At 41.8% G+C, this 16,618-nt stretch overlaps 1 protein-coding gene across 10 annotated transcripts in view; it reads left to right on the top strand.

Moving 5' to 3' along the window:
* Nucleotides 1–16,618, top strand: part of LOC140739238 (prolyl 4-hydroxylase subunit alpha-2-like) — a 146,976-nt gene that overhangs the window by 83,808 nt on the left and 46,550 nt on the right. For 8 of the 10 annotated variants that reach the window (XM_073067348.1, XM_073067346.1, XM_073067349.1 and 5 more), the window contains 3 exons: nt 621–811; nt 5,930–6,106; nt 10,104–10,174. In XM_073067348.1, coding sequence (XP_072923449.1) covers nt 621–811; nt 5,930–6,106; nt 10,104–10,174 — 439 coding nt within the window. Of the gene's footprint in view, nt 1–620; nt 812–5,929; nt 6,107–9,855; nt 9,927–10,103; nt 10,175–16,618 lie in introns of all 10 variants that reach the window. The other 2 variants (XM_073067340.1, XM_073067342.1) reach the window with 1 other exon arrangement.

The raw sequence follows: 16,618 nt of genomic DNA, 5'->3' as shown, positions 1-16,618 counted from the left end.
GAGCCTTCGCATCTTTCCTTGTGATGCAGAAACCAGAAAAGCACAAAGTTTTATACAGCTGCCCCAAGATTCCTCAGGGTTTATACTCAATGCCCCAACCAATGAAAGCACGCATGTGGTACTCCTTCTGCGCCACCGTATCAGCGCAAGTTATTTCTTTCAGGGAACAATGGACTTGAACCCCAGGTCCCTCTGTACCACTGTCTGTTAGTGTAGCAGTTAGTGCAATTGTTTTGCAGCCCAAGCTGTAAGATTCAGTTTTGCTTCCCTCCACTGCCTCAATGCAGTTTTTGGATTCTCCCCATGACTGCTTGGGGTTCCTCTAGGTCAGGGGTTCCCAGCCTGGGGTCCACCCCACCTCAGTTAATGGTGAAGGTCCGTGGCATAAAAAAGATTGGGAACCCTTGCTCTTGGTGCTCCAATTTTCTCCCACCTTCCAAAGACGTACAGATCAGATTACTAAGTTGTGGGCATGCTATGTTGGTGCCCATAAGTGTGGCACTGAATGCTGGTTGCTGTCTAATCCCATTTGTGTGGGCTTTATCAATTTTATTTCCTGAACTAAAGTTTTAAAAAGATTTATTATTTAATGCTATCTTACTACTTCCCTCCATACTCAGATCCAAAACACTTGAGAGCCAAGAATAACCTCAGCTATTTTAATAGCCTACTAAGACAACAGACGCAAGATGATGAAGAGTCAGATGTAGAATCTTCTGAATCTCAGGATATGAAATATGTACCACCAGTTGACTACCTACCTGAGCGGGACACTTATGAAGCTCTGTGCCGAGGGGAAGGAATTAAGATGGTAAGAACATGACAAAATAGTTGGAAAAGGAAACTGTTCTGTGTCATACAATAGAATTGCTTTTGTGTTTGTAATTGATTTATGCTTGTGCATAAAAAAAAATGGGATTTATTCCTTGCAAGTTAAGATTTTCTTGAATTAGACATTAAGCTCAGGTGGTGGGTGGAGATATGTCTCTCTCAAAGGAGGTATAAGGCACTGCTTTCCTCCACTAGCCTGCAATTCACCATTGGGTAAGTTGTAACTAACCAAGTGACTTTTAAATGGGTGGCACTGTGGAGATACGTCTCTACCAAAGGAAGTGTCAGATGCTCCTTCCCTCCATTAGCCTGAAGATCAGCTTGCAAGATGTAGCACCTGCTTAGTCCCCCCTTCCTCGCCCCAATTAGGGGCACATGAAGACATGGAGCAGGTGGTGGATGGTCATATGAGTAGCTAGTGCATAACACAAGTCCTGGTTATGCAACTGATGCCAGGCAGATAATCTCTGAAGAGTATTGATAATGGCTGTTGTCACCCATCTTGTAAAGTTACTGCCCAGAAGAAGGGAATGGCAAACTACTTCTGTAGAAAAAATTGTTGAGAACAATCATGGGTATGGAGGCTATGATTGCTTATGTCATATGACACAGCACATAATGATGATGAGACATTAAGCAGAATTAGGATAGCTTCCCAAATAAGGATATCATTTATTTTCTGATAGGTTGCAGTAGTAGATATAGTAGATATTGGAGTTTCATAAGATGGCTTGAATTTGCTTACTGTGCACAGTAAGATCTTGTTGCCTGAGCTACCTTAATAGTCTAAGAACTGGTCAAGTTACCCAAGACAGAGCTGATTGTGGACTTCAGGATGGGTAAGACAAGGGAACACAAACCAATCCTCATAGAGGGATCAGAAGTAGAGAGAGTTGAGCATTTTCAAGTTTGTGGGTGACAATATCTCTAAGGATCTAACCTGGTCGCAACATATCAATGCAGCTATAAAGAATGCAAGACAGCGGCTATACAGTATTTCATCAGCAGTTCAAGGAGATTTGGTTTGTCACCTAAAACACTCAAAAACTTCTACAGATGTATCATGGAGAGCATTCTGACTGGCTATGAGGGTGCCACTGCACGAGATTGAAGTAAGCTGCAGAGAGTTGTAAAATTACCCAGCTCCATCATGTATAGTAGCTCCATAGTGTTCAAGACATCTTCAAGGAGTGTTACCTCAGAAAAGCAGCTTCCATCATCAAGGACCCCCATCACCCAGGACATGCCCTCTTCTCATTGTTACCACCAGGAAAGAGGTGCAGAAACCTGAAGGCACACACTCCGTGATTTAGGACCCTCTTCCCCTCTGCCACCCAATTTCTAAATGGACATTGATCACTAACTCACTACTTTATTAAAATTTCTTGTTTTTGCACTACTTAACTAAATATAACTATTAATATACATATATGCTTACTGTAATTCAATATTTTCTCAATATGATCATGTATTGCATTGTATCGCAGCTGCAAAGTTAACTCATTTCACAACATATGCCAGAGATATTAAACCGGATTCAGATGCTGATTCTGACAGAGCTTCCCAGTGATATCTCGTTGGAATTGATAGCATCTCTTTTAAGATTTTATTACCTTAATAACTGTACTTTATACAGGTTTTGAAAGTAAAGTCTATGTTAATAGGTGTTGAGAAAATGTTTGGAACTTTTGAAGTTCTGAAGGAAAACAAATTTTTGAAGGAGATTTATTTGTGCCATGTTTGAGAGTGAACTATGGAAAATTGTATTTCATTTTGATAAAGGTTTGACTGCGTTCCTAGCACATCTTTCTTGGAGGGAATTTTGTGAATGGCTCCTGCCTTTTTGAGAGGTATTTCAGCTAAGTGGTAGGAAGCTCAATAACACAGAGTGATGACTTTTGTCAGTAAAAGTGTAGTTTAAAAAGGAACAGCATACACAATGCTGGAGGAACTCCAAGTTAGGCAACGCCTCTGGAAGGGAATGGGCAGTTGTTGTTTCGGGACTGTAACATGCAGGGAAGATTGGCCAGTGTATACAGGCAGAGGAAGGGGTGGAGAAAGAGCTGCCAGACAATAGATGGATCTAGACAATAGGGTTGATGGAGATAGGCCAGGAGGGGGAAGGGGACAGTAGGAATAGTGTTGTTGGATCCTGGTGATTTTGTGATCCAAAGGTTCTTTGGAAGTCAAGAATGAGGCATGAAACTTATTGGTTTTTGGCCTTTATTAAGTGTTATAAGAACAAAGAACAAACAGAAAAAAAAGGCGAAGAACAAAGGAATCACCATCATCTACCTAAAAATTAGTTCAGACTAAATGGATTACAGGCATTCTAGTGATAAGGATAATTTATGGAATAGCCAGATTCGGTGGCATGGCACCTGCTGCCGAGACATTTCCTGAAAAATACAGGATCGGCTATGCTACAATTACCGAAAAATTCACGGAGCAATTGCATGTGCATGTATAGATGATTATATATAAACAAGCATAGGCATAGTTCAAACTAAATTTATTATTAAAGTACATATATATCACCATGTACAACCTCGATTTATCTTCTTATGGACATACACAGTAAAACCAAGAAACACAGAAGAATCAATGAAAGACCTCAGCCAACAGGAAGGACAAACAACCAATGTGCAAAAGACGACAAACTGTGAAAATACAAAAAAACAAAAAGGACTACTACTAATAAATAAATAATCAATACAGTCTAAATTGAATTGACTTTAATACTTACATCCTTCATATACAGGAGGAGTAAAAATCTGTACATTACGTCCCCGTCTAAATATGCAATTTATCGTAACTTATAATAAACAGTAAGTACAATACGACAGTCAGTATAACATAGAAATACAGTTGTGTCAGCATGAATTAATCAGTCTGATGGCCTGGAGGAAGAAGCTGTCCCGAAGCCTGTTGGTCCTGGTCTTCATGTTGCAGTACCGGTTCCTAGTTGGCAGCAGCTGGGACAGTTAGTAGTTGGGTTGATTCAGATCCCCAATGACCCTTCAGGCCCTTTTTACACACCTGTCCTTATAAATGCCCTGAACAGTGGCAAGTTCACATTTACTGATGTGCTGGGCTATCCACACCACTCTCTACAGAGTCCTGCGATTAAGGGAAGTACAGTTCCCATACCAGGCAGTGATGCAGCCAGTCAGGATGCTCTCAATTGTGCCCCTGTAGGAGGTTCTTAGGATTTGGGACCCAAATCAAACTTCTTCAATTGTCTGAGGTGAAAGAGGCGCTGTTGCACCTTTTTCACCACACAGCCAGTATGTACAGACCACGTGAGATTCTCGGTGATGTGTATGCCAAGGAACTTAAAGTTGTTCAGCCTCTCAACCCCACATACATTGATGTCAATAAGTGCTAGCCTGTCTCCATTCCTCCTGAGAACATCAGATGAAGGGTCCTTGAAAGTGAGTCCATAGGTTGTAGGAGCAGTTCAGTGATGGGGCAAGTGAGGTTGAGTGACGTTATTCCCACTGGTTCAAGAGCCTGATGATAGAGGGGTAGTAACTGTTACTGAACCTGGTGATGTGGGTCTTCTGTTTCTTCTTCCCAATGGCAGCAGCACGAAGAGAGCATGGCCTGGGTGGTGGGGGTACTTGATGATGGATATCGCCTTCCTGGAACAGTGCTCCATGTAGATGTGCTTAATGCAGAGAGCTTTACCCTTGATGGACTGGGCCATATCCTTTTTTGTAGGATTTGCTGTTCAGGGTATTGGCATTTCCATACCAGACTGTGATGCAACCAATATACTCTCCACTACACATCTATACGAGGGGTGATTGATAAATTCATGGCCTAAGGTAAAACCTAGCACATTTATTTTTCAACATAGTCTCCTTCTACATTTACACACTTAGTCCAGCGGTCGTGGAGCATACGGATCTTGGACCTCCAGAAAGTGTCCACAGATGGGTGATTGATAAGTTCTTGGCCTAGGGTAGAAGGAGATGAGTTGTACAGCTCTCGTTACATGCACATGCAGGTCAACTCTTTGAGTGATTATGCAGAAAGTTTGAAGTTAATAACTCATCTCCTTCTACCTTGGGCCACAAACTTATCAATCACCACTGATGAGTTATTCACTTTAAACTTTCTGCAGAATCACGCAAAGAGTTGACCTGCATGTGTATGTAACGAGAGCTGTACAACTCATCTCCTTCTACCCTAGGCCAAGAACTTATCAATCACCCACCTGTGGACACTTGCTGGAGGTCCAAGATCCATATGCTCCATGACTGCTGGACTAAGTGTGTAAATGTAGGAGGGGACTATGTTGAAAAATAAATGTGCTAGCTTTTCTAAAATTGACTCTTTCTAACTTTTATCAATCACCCCTCGTATAAGTTTGTCAAATTTTTAGATGTCATGCCAAATCTCCACAAACTTTTAAGGAAGTAGAGGTGTTGCTGTGCTTTCTTCATAATTGAACCTAAGTGCTGGGCACAGGACATGTTCTCTGAAATTATAACACCAAGAAATTTAAAAGTTGCAGACCCTCACCACCTCTGATCCCCCAATGAGGACTGGCTCATGACCTCTGCTTTCAGTGCCAGTTAAAGTTAACTGGAACTTTTTGTGGAAGTTAAACTGCAAGAAAAATAATAATTTTATAATTTGACACTTTAATGTAATGGCATCAAGGCTGAACAGTGGTAAGTGGAAGTGGCAAAGGGCTAAAGATTGATGAGGATAGTAGAGTCAGGAATTATTTCATATGTACTGAAATATGAACTGAAAAGTCTGCAGGAAGCAACTTCAATAAGAGTATTCAGTAGTAAATTGGATGAATATTGGAAATAAATATTTGGAAGGAACAATATGAAGGGATTATCTGAACAGCTCTCAAAGGTCTGCTTGGAGATGAAAGGCTGAATAGACAGCTTCTACAGTGCATTGTATCATTCTCTGATCAATTATTCATTCTGTAATGATATTTTAAATACTAGTACCAACAACTGGTGAGGGGGATAGCCACATGATGTAGAAATTCCTGTTTTGAAGAGGGTAAGGATGTTGAAACTGCACTTAAATTGAAAGGGAATTTTTTCATTAAACTACTTTCTTGCAGACTGCTCGAAGACAAAAGCGACTGTTCTGTCGTTACCACAATGGCAACAATAATCCTCGGTTGCTCCTTGCCCCCATCAAAGAGGAAGATGAGTGGGACAGTCCGCACATTGTTCGATACTATGAGGTGTTGTCCGATGCAGAAATCGTAAGAATTAAAGACTTAGCCAAGCCCCGGGTGAGTAAAGAATACTGCTTAATTTCCTTTAAAAAGCACCTAACTGGCATCTTGTTGTGAAATAACAGTTTTACACAACTGACTGCTTGATATTGGGGACTGTGACATAAGGCAATTTTCATTAATAAAATGGGTGATCTTGGTGCTTCTACCAAAAGCCACAATGTTTCGCTCTAGCAAGCTGTGTTTATTTGATATTCCACATTTTATTTCAATTGTGCATCTTGTACTGTGGTGTTGAGGTGCACTTTGACCTTGCACTTTAATGGAATGGCACCAAGGCTGAACAGTGCTTTCATTAATCCTGCATTCAGTATATGGAAATTATTACAGGAACCTCATTCAAATATTATAAAACTCACTTAATCCACTTGGAAGAGAATTAAAGAATTAACAAATTCCAGCCATTCATCATTAAACAAAAACAAATTTAATTTACTGTAAGAATTCTAATTTGGAAAAGAGAATTTTTATTCCAAACAAATGGCTGGTAGTCATTTCAACTGCACATTCTCTGGCTTCCCTTCAAAAACAGAACATTTGTTATTCAGATCACTGTGCAACTCTGGTCCTGCTGACAAGAAACTGAGATATTCATTTTCAGCTAAATTGAAAATGCCATTTGTTTTGTTGTCAATGTTTGGTTGGAGGAGAATGAAGGCCAGAATATCCTCATGATTACAGAGCAGCTGCTTCTGGTTTGTTGTGCTTATTCCACCACTGATGATGATAATTAAATATTGCCACATCATAGAATATTGGCACATTACCTGCTGTTTTATAATTTAGTTTGGAATGGAGTGCTGGGGCTGGCTCGTGTTCCCTTTGAAAAAATTCTAAGGTAGTGATAATGAGGAGGAAGATTTTGTCATCGAGGATCAGCTCCTATGCTTCCTTGAAATGAAATTCTCAGTTTTTTAAATTGCTGAATAGTTTGATATTTAACTGCAATTAACATTATTTGAGCAAATGGTAAATGAAGGTGGGGATTGAATAACCAAAATTATTAGGAATACTGAACAGATCAGGCCACAACTGTGGAAAGAGAAACAGAATCAAAAGCAGAGGTGACATTTGAGGTTGAAGATCCTTCACCATAGCTGGACTGGAGTGAAAAGAATCTCTTTCAGCTGCAGGAAAGGTGGAGGGAGAGGCAGAGTGAGTATCTATGATAGGGGAAACTGGGTCCTCATTCTGTATCCTTCCAGCATTTCCTGGTTTTATTTTCGATTTCCAGCATCTGCAGTATTTTTTAAAAATTTCTTTTGAATATTTTGACAGTAGAATCAATCCTGAATTATGCCTCAGCCCCAACATTGCAGCAACATTTGCTGGCATTCGTGTGCTGTGTCAGAAAATATTTGTTTTGGGATCCAGTTCCAGAGAATTCAGCACAAGAGTGTAGGCTGGGGTTCAAACTTTTTTTTTAATGCCATAAAACCTTCCTGTTAACCGACGGGTCCATAGACCCCAGATTGGGAACCCCTGATCAAGGTTAACCCTCCAGCATTGGTCTGAGGAACAACACTGGCTGTTGTGTTAGGAGTCATTAAAGCCTTTTCTGGACTGTCTCGACAGAGAACAAAAATTGTTTTCCACAGTATCCAAGCCTAATACTGTTCCCCAAGAAATATTACATCAAGTATTACATCCAGTTATTGACTGCCGTTATGTGAATTTGTTATGCACCAAATGCGAGCATTAGTTGCAAATTGCCTTGTTAAGGGTGCTACAGAAATGCACCCCCAATTCCTTAATTGAGTTTGTCACTTAAATTTCTGTAACTTGTATCTACTAAACAATGTTCATTTAAGGACTCCATGCTCATTGACTCCAGATTGACAATGCCAGTGGAGATAGCCAAGAAAATATTAAATATCTTCAATTCAACATTTGCTTTCCTGAAAGTAACCTATTCCTGCAATATTAACTATTGCATGTTTGTTTAATATTTATAAAATCAAATCATTCTAGGCTCCATTATACTCTCTGCATTCTCCCCATGGTCCTTGACTTTACTATCTAAGGTCATTGAAACTTGCCACCTCAAAAACCACATCGTTTAACAGAGTTCTGAATAACTTAATTGGATCAGCAAGTGAATTGAATTATTTGTTGAGCAATGAGGTGATGTTTGTATCAGGATTATTGTAACTATAAAATTATGATCCATGCATTCTAATCTCAGTGTTTTAGTTCCCCAGCAGTTCCCTAGTAAATAAATGTAAGGACTTAAAATCTAGAATTTTTAAAAAATGCTTTATTACCAGTGGCTTCAATAATAAGCTTTGAAATGCTTCCCCAAGCCTTTCTTATCAGTTAACTACTTCTGAGATGCTACTTAAAAGTAGTTTTCCACCCTATCTAATTTACCTTGCCTTAGGACACTGTATAAAGGTGCTTCTCTGACTGCCAAAGTCCCTTTTTGAAACTGGTAGTTTATTTTTTTTTGTCTTTGTTTCAAGATACTGCACAGCAAAAGGCCCAATGAGCCCACACTGCCCAATTACACCCACGTGACCATTTAGCCAGCCAACTCATATGGAATGTGGGAGGAAACTGAAAAAGCATGCAGTCACAGAGAAAGTGTACAAATTCCTTAGTGAGTGGCAGAAATTGAATTCGGGTCACTGGTGCTGTAATTGTATTATGCTAGCCACTATGCTATTGTGCCACCCCATGTTTACATTAGGAGTATTCAGAGTCAACAGTGTAATAGGTCAGTTGTGTTGAGCTTTGATTGAATGGAAGATAAGTGGCAGATTTGAAAAGGAAAAGTTTTTAAAAAAGTGAAAATAACATTCAGATGAAACATGGAAACATAGAAATCTACAGTACATTACAGGCCCTTCAGCCCACAATGTTGTGCCGACCATGTAACCTACTCTAGAAACTGCCTAGAATTTCACTACTGCATCACCTTATATTTTTCTAAGCTCCATGTACCTATCTAAGAGTCTCTTAAAGTACCCTGTTGTATCTGCCTCTACCACCTTCGCTGGCAGTGCATTCCACACATCCTCCACTCTCTTAGACTTACCTCTGACATCCCCCGTACCCATTTCCAGGCACCTTAAAACTATGCCCCCTCATTTTAGCCATTTCAACCCTGTGAATAAAAGCCTCCGGCTATTCAAACGATCAATGCCTCTCATCATCTCATACACCTGCTGGAAATCTGAAACAAAATCAGTAAATGCTGGTAAGCATTCAATAGATTATTCATCTGTTGAGAAAAGGTGAATTTAATCAGGGTCTGCCCATAAAGAGGCTCAGTATAGAGACTGACACTTGTGAGCCTGTCAGGGTTAAGTAAGTGTTCTTCACTTTTAATGGATGTGTTATTGATGCATTAATAAAATGGAACACTATGCTGGAACAAACAGTGACTAAAGATGTATTATAATTCCACTCCAGTTGAATATTCAGTCTTTGTTCTCTGCCACTCCTCTTGTTTAGTCTTTGTCAACACTATATGAGCCAAGTTGTCAAGATGACTTGGACCGTTGTGTCCTGTTCCTTAATCTCACTGTAAAATTGAAGCTGAGGCAGTGCCAGAACCCATAGCCATCTACTGGGAAATGGGATAGGGATAAACAACACATTTGGTCATTTAATTGGTAGTCAATATCGAACCCTGGTCAGTAGGTTGGAGCTTTGCCTTTTATTGGTCCATATGTATTTAATTGCAAATCTATTGTTTGTGTGTGCAGAGAGCCAACTTACCTTCTGATCTTTCAATCTCACAGTTGGCCAGAGCCACAGTTAGGAACTCTGTCACAGGGATCCTAGAGACAGCGAACTATAGAATCAGTAAGAGGTAAGAGTGATTGCCATGACAACCAAAGCAGCCATGTTTTTTTTTGATTGGCTCCATAGCCTCTTTTAACTACCTGCTGTGAAATCTGAAGGCCAATCAAAAACTTACCATGGAGGCTTTGCTTGTTGTTTTTGTGCGTGTCCTGTGATTTATTGCATTTTACTTTTTTTAACACAGCTGGCCCGAGCAACAGTGCGTGACCCTAAAACGGGTGTTCTAACTGTAGCCCATTACAGAGTTTCAAAAAGGTAAGCTTTGAACAAGAAGCCAGGAGTCTCTGGAAGGCAAAGCACATTTTACCCTTAAAGCTATCTCTGCAGTGGGAGTAAAAAAAATGGCATGCAATATTTTAGTAACTGCATGTGAAGGTGTCAAGGTGGAAGGCTTACTGCTAGCATTGACGCTTCTTGCAAATGCTTTTTCTGTTTCAGCAAATGAACTGCCGGAAGAACTCTGGATTGACCCACTGAGTTTCTGCAGCAGATATTTTTTCCCTCCTGATTCCAGCATCTGTATCTCTTATGTCTACTTACCTATCTCAACCTCGCATTGTTTCAGTAGCAACCAGATCTTCTTTATTTTCTTCTACACACCGGCCCAATGCACACATGCAAATATATTCAGGACATGCCTTGTAAAACCTGTTGTACCTCAGTGCATCTTTTGAAGTCTAGCAGAAACTGAGTCTTCAACACTTTACCATCAAGTTTTATCTTTCTCAACAACACACACAAAATGCTGGTGGAACACAGCAGGCCAGGCAGCATCTATAAGGAGAAGCACTGTCGATGTTTTGGGCCGAGACCCTTCGTCCTGACTCTTCGCCCTTCGTCACAGCATTTTGTGTGTGTTGTTGTTTGAATTTCCAGCATCTGCAGATTTCCTCATGTTTTATCTTTCTCAAACTTATTTTCACCTTCCTCTTTCTCAAGTAACTGCACTCAAAATTCAAAGTAAATCTTATTATCAAAGTACGAGGAGTGATTGATAAGTTTGTGGCCTAAGGTCGAAGGAGTCAATTTTAGAAAATCTAGCACATTTATTTTTCCTACATTTAAACATTTAGTCCAGCGGTTGTGGAGCATACAGATTCCTTCTTTGTAGAAGTCGGCGTCTTGGACCTCCAGAAAGTGGTCCACAGCTTGGGTGATTGATAAGTTTGTGGCCTAAGGAAAGAGGAGGTGAATTATTAACTTCAAACTTTTTGCATCATCACTCAAAGAGCTGAACTGCACGTGCATGTAACGAGAACTGTATAACTCATCTCCTTCTACCTTAGGCCACAAACTGATGAATCACCCCTGCTGTGGACCACTTCTACAAGTGATCCGTATGCTCCACGACCGCTGAACTAAGTGTGTACATGTAGGAGGGGACTATGTTCAAAAATGTGCTAGGTTTTCTAAAATTGACTCCTTCTACCTTAGGCCACGAACTTATCAATCATCCCTCGTACATATGTGTTACCATATATGGTAGAGACAGATATGATAGGGTCTTTTAAGAAACTTTTGGATAGGTACATGCTTTGAAAAATAGAGGGCTATGGGTAAACCTAGTAATTTCTAAGGTAGGGACATGTTCATCACAGCTTTGTGGGCTAAAGGGCCTATATTGTGCTGTAAGTTTTCTATGTTTCTATGTAACCCTGAGCTTTATTTTCTTGTGGGCATACTCAATAAGTGGACAGAATAGTAACCGTAATCCATCAATAATTCATTTAATGAACACTTCTTCAAAATGAATTGAAATTAGCAATTCATTGGTTCCCATAGAGCATAGCAGAATTACCACTGGGTGATTCTAAGAGAAAAGTTTTGGTGCTATAAAGAGAAAACATCAAAATCCAGGTTGAGTTGTTGTTGTCCAACTCAAAAAACAAGGTTGAACAAACTATGAATTATTTCCTTGTACTTCTTCCTCCCCACCCTCCCCCCGCCTTCTTATTTTGACCTCTCCACTTCCTTCTCAGTCTTGATGTAGGGTCCCAGCCCAGAACATTGACTCTTTTCCGCAGATACTGCCTGACCTGCTGAGTTCCTCCAGCATTTTGTGTGTGTTGCCTAAGAACAGGGAATGAGTTCAGTGGCAATATATAAATGCCACATCCAGGTTCTGAAAGGGAGGACTCAGTAGAAGTTGAGGCATGTCACAATCTGGGAGTAAATAGGCACAATAGGTAGCAAATTAATTGAAATATATAAGCTTTAAGATGTCAGATTGAAATATTTTTTAAAGATTAGCTTTATTTGTTATATGTACATCAAAACATACAGTGAAATGCCGCATTTGAGCCATTGTTTGTGACTTGGTTCCTTCTGGTACCAACCAAGTATGCCCACAACTCCCTAACCCTAACCATACATCTTTAGAATATGGATTGAAACCAGAGCACCCAGAGGAAACTAAAGTGGTCACGGGGCAGAACATACAAACTCCTTACAAACAGAGGTGAGAATCGAACCCTGATCAGTGATCACTGGCACTGTTAACTGCTCTGCAGGCATCCTGCCTACAGGTTAACCAGATTTAATTATTTTAAGCCATACATTACTAACTAAAGTGCAATAATTAAATGTAAAAGCTAAATGGAAGATGTTTTTATTTGGTTTTTGTAAGACAAATAGGTTTTCCTGGACACCAGGAAGTCTGTAGAGGCTGGAAATCCAAAGCAACAAATGCAAAATGCTGGATGAACTCAGCAGGTCAGGGTGCATCAATGGAAATGAATAAAGTCAATGTTTTGGGCTGAAAGCACTGGAAAGGATGGGGTAGACATCAGAATAAAAAGATGGGGGTGAGGGGAAGGGTGATAGCTAGAAGGTGATAGGTGAAGCCAGGTGGGTGAGAAAGATAAAAGGCTGGAGAGGAAGACATCTGATAGGAGAAGAGTGTGGACCATAGGAGAAATGGAAGGAAGAGGTGCCCCAGTAAGAGATGATGGGCTGATGGGAACAGATAAGAGGCCAGAGTGGGGAATAGAAGAGGGGAGGGGAAGGGAATGCAGTCTGAATGTGGGATGGAAGCATATTCAGTAATTGTTTCAAGAATGAATTAGAGAAGTACTTCAGAGTATTTAGAGTGTAAGAGTAATGCTGCTGGTGGAGCTACTATATCACGCTGTCAGAGATCTGTGTTAAATCCTGGTTTTAAATACCGTCTATGTGGACTTTACACATTCTCTCTGTGACTGCTTGGGTTTCCTCTTTGTGCTCGGGTATCTTTTCCTACATCATAAAGATGTGCCAGTTGGTAGGTTAATCAGCCACTGCAAGTTGTCCCTTGTGTGGGTAGAATCTGGTAAGAGTGGTTGGGAACATGAGGAAGATGAAAGGGGATTAGTCTATATGGAGAAACACACTAGACTGCTGGAGGAACTCAGCAGATCAGGCAAGGCTCGTTTCCTGGAAGGACAAGTCATTGTACCAGTCAGTCTGGGTGAGCATGTAGTTGAAGAGTTTGAGAACAGCAGAGATCGCAAAGGGGGAAAAGTGAGAGGTGGCCTCGCCGAACACCCATTGAAGAGAAGATTTAAACTACTTCAGGGTAGGGAAGTCTCAAAGAGACTTTGCAATAGAGCAGAAAATCATAAACACAAGACATTCCACAGAAAAAGGTATATGGATAATTAATAGTTGTAGGCTCAGTGCTGTTTCTTTCTATGATTTATTGATTGATTGAGAAACAGCATTGAATAGGCCTTTCAGGCATTTCAAGCCATGCCATCCGCAAGAAATCTGATTTAACTGTAGCCTAATCATGGGACAATTATAATGAACAATTAACCTACCAACTGGTATATCTTCGGACTGTGGGAGGAAACTGAAGCACTTTGATGACCTGATTATTAACTGCCAGCACTGCCATGATATCTGGGAGTACAGCAAACACTCTATACAGAACAAAATTTATTTTACTCAGTTCAAAAGAGTAGAATGATCAAAATCTACAGCAACTTCTCCCAATAAAAGCAGGTGAAGTCTACCAGAAAACTGCAACAAAAAACAGACAAATCTCAAATCTTGTTCACTTCCAACAGCTCACTCACCCAATCTGATTCACAGTGGAGTTGACTAGCCACCTACACTTTGCCCAGCTGGAATGTTATAAATAGCCGCTTTGAAGGGGAGATTCTGTGTGGTTATAGGAAAACCGCATGGATGCACAAGAGTTTCTGCAGATGCTAGAAAACCAGAGTACCACCAGAGGTCAGGCAGCATCCATGCAGTTGACGTTTCAGTGCGAGATCCCTCATCAGGTCTGGAAAGAAAGGGGGAGGAAACCAAGTGGATGTGATGAAGTAAGAAACTGAAAGGTGTACGTGGAAATAGTAAAGGGCTGAAGAAGAAGGAATCTGATAGGAGGGGATCATTTCTATCAATAAACTTTAGATCAGGGGTTCCCAGTCTGGGGTCCATGAACCCCTTTCTTAATGGTATTGGTCCTTGGCATAAAAAAGGTTGGGAACCCTTCAGTTAGATAAATGTTTCAGAAGTATTTGTACAAGTATGTAAGGCCTCATGATCACAACCGCTGACTCTAAGGTACTTTTCCCTAGTGTGGTAAATGTTATAATTAACTTCCATGCTTTAGCATTCAGTTAGTTACAGAATTTAAATAGATTTTGTACCATGATACGTAATGCACCAGAGTGGGGTTTGATTTACGCTGAGGAAAACTGGCAGCCATGAGCTGTCAGTTGTCAAGATCAACAGCAGATGGCAACCTATAGCTGTTCAGTTGCGAGGATTTTCTCTTGTACAGTAAAAGTAGCACAACGTCTTCCTGCTACTGAGTGGTACTGTGCACAGACATTCATATCCTGGCTGTTTGGCTTAAATTAACAGGTGCAAGGTATGATGCTGGGGACTTACTGTTCGTGGAATGTCTTGTATATCAGCTCAGATGAGCTTGTACTCCAGCTACTCTGGGCCTCCTTTGGCTCTTCATTTCTTGCTGATGCGAGGCAGTCATTTATTGGTATCCCTAAACGTGCCTGACAAGTTCACAATGAGCCAGTTTGACTTGTTCTGTTCCTTCTGGTCAGTATGCTTCCAAGATACTGTTTGGTCAGGAGTTCTGAGATGTAGACCCAGCAACTGTGAATTTTCAAGTTCAGTGAGCTGTGCGAGATGAGGAGAACTTGCTGATGTTGGCAATCACCTGCATCTGCTGTCCTTGACCTTAATCATATGGGCCACTGTGATTCGGTGATGTTATTGGAATATGTCCTGCTGTACACTCTGAGATGATGGAGGGAATGAATGTTTAGGGTAGTGGATGGGACGCTGATTAAGTGGGTTACTTAGTTCTGGATCCTGTTAAGATGCTTAGATGTTATTGGGCCTGAACTCATCCAGGTTACTGAGAAGTCATCTGTACCATCACACTGGTAACTTGTGCTTTGTTGATTATAAAAAGGTCTTGTAGTATCATGTGACAGAACATTAAGCCTCTGACCTGCCCATAAACTCCATCCATTATTAAGATGGCGCCAGTATCTGGCGACTCTGCGCGTGCTCTCCCGAGCAAACTGCCCTCTGCACTATCCTATACCCGAGAAACCCTTCTAAACCTCCAATTTGCTACATCTAGCAAGATCAACAACACCCTGGCGAAGCTACTGACCCAGCTGGAGATCACCAATGTGCCAGAATTGCTTCAACTCCGGACTGCACCTGGACCCGATCATCGAGGCCTGGTCTGAGGTCCACCAGTTCCCGGAGACTCGCGGCCTGCTACCATGTCGGAGCACCTGGAGGTGCAGCCCATTCCGACCAGCACCTCTCCGAAGCAGACAACCACACAGAAGTGACATCGGAGACCTCAAGGTACCCCAAACGCTTCCCCGGAGCGACCACCGTAGAGCCTCGTTGGTGGCCATCCACAGCTGCCTGGAAGTGAGGCCTCCGCCGCCAACCTCGGAAATTGAGCCCAGGGCTTAGCTGGAGTGGAGGCCTCCACAACCGTAACTCTGTTCACGGACCTGTTTCAGCCGGCAGCCCGGCCCTCCGGGATTAAGTGTCGGCTTCAGGGTCCGACCCGATCGATAGCCTGGGCCCCCAGCAGTTGGATGTGGCAGCAGAGCCTCCCCCATCACTCGGCCCGACCCGGAGTGTCCGACGACGCAACCCGCCGATCAATCCCTGTGGGATGCATCCACCCAACATCAAAGAGCTGCCAACAACACACTGCATCAATGGAAACCTGGAAAGATGCACTATTTACTGAGGAAGCGTGGGAAAAGAACTGGGCTGCTGGTCAGATTGAGGCGGAGGGGCTTTAGGATCCCTCTGCCCACCATCCTACTAGCTAATGTGCAAGACATAGAGAACAAGGTGGATGATCTTAAAGGGAGACTCACCTACAGCAGGGAGTTGCAGAACTGCTGTGTATTCTGTTTCACAGAGACCTGGCTCTCCCCTGCCACCCCCTACTGTGCCATCCAACCAGAGGGATTTTTGATCCATTGGATGGACCACACGGCGTCTTTGGGCAAGACGGAGGGAGGTGGAGTCTACCTACTGATCAACACTGTGTGGTGCTCAGACACAGTGGCACTGACAAGCTCCTGCGGTCCGGACCTGAACCATCTGTCGGTGAAGTGTCGTCCCTATTATCTGCCATGGGAATTCACCTCGGTCATACTGACAGCGGTCTACATACCCCCCCAGGCGGACGTGGAGTGTGCT

The sequence above is a fragment of the Hemitrygon akajei genome, chromosome 15, assembly GCF_048418815.1.
Source record: "Hemitrygon akajei chromosome 15, sHemAka1.3, whole genome shotgun sequence".
NCBI classification, from domain to species: Eukaryota; Metazoa; Chordata; class Chondrichthyes; order Myliobatiformes; family Dasyatidae; genus Hemitrygon; species Hemitrygon akajei.
The sequence above is the reverse complement of the archived record's forward strand: the minus strand, read 5'-3'. Positions and strand labels throughout refer to the sequence as shown.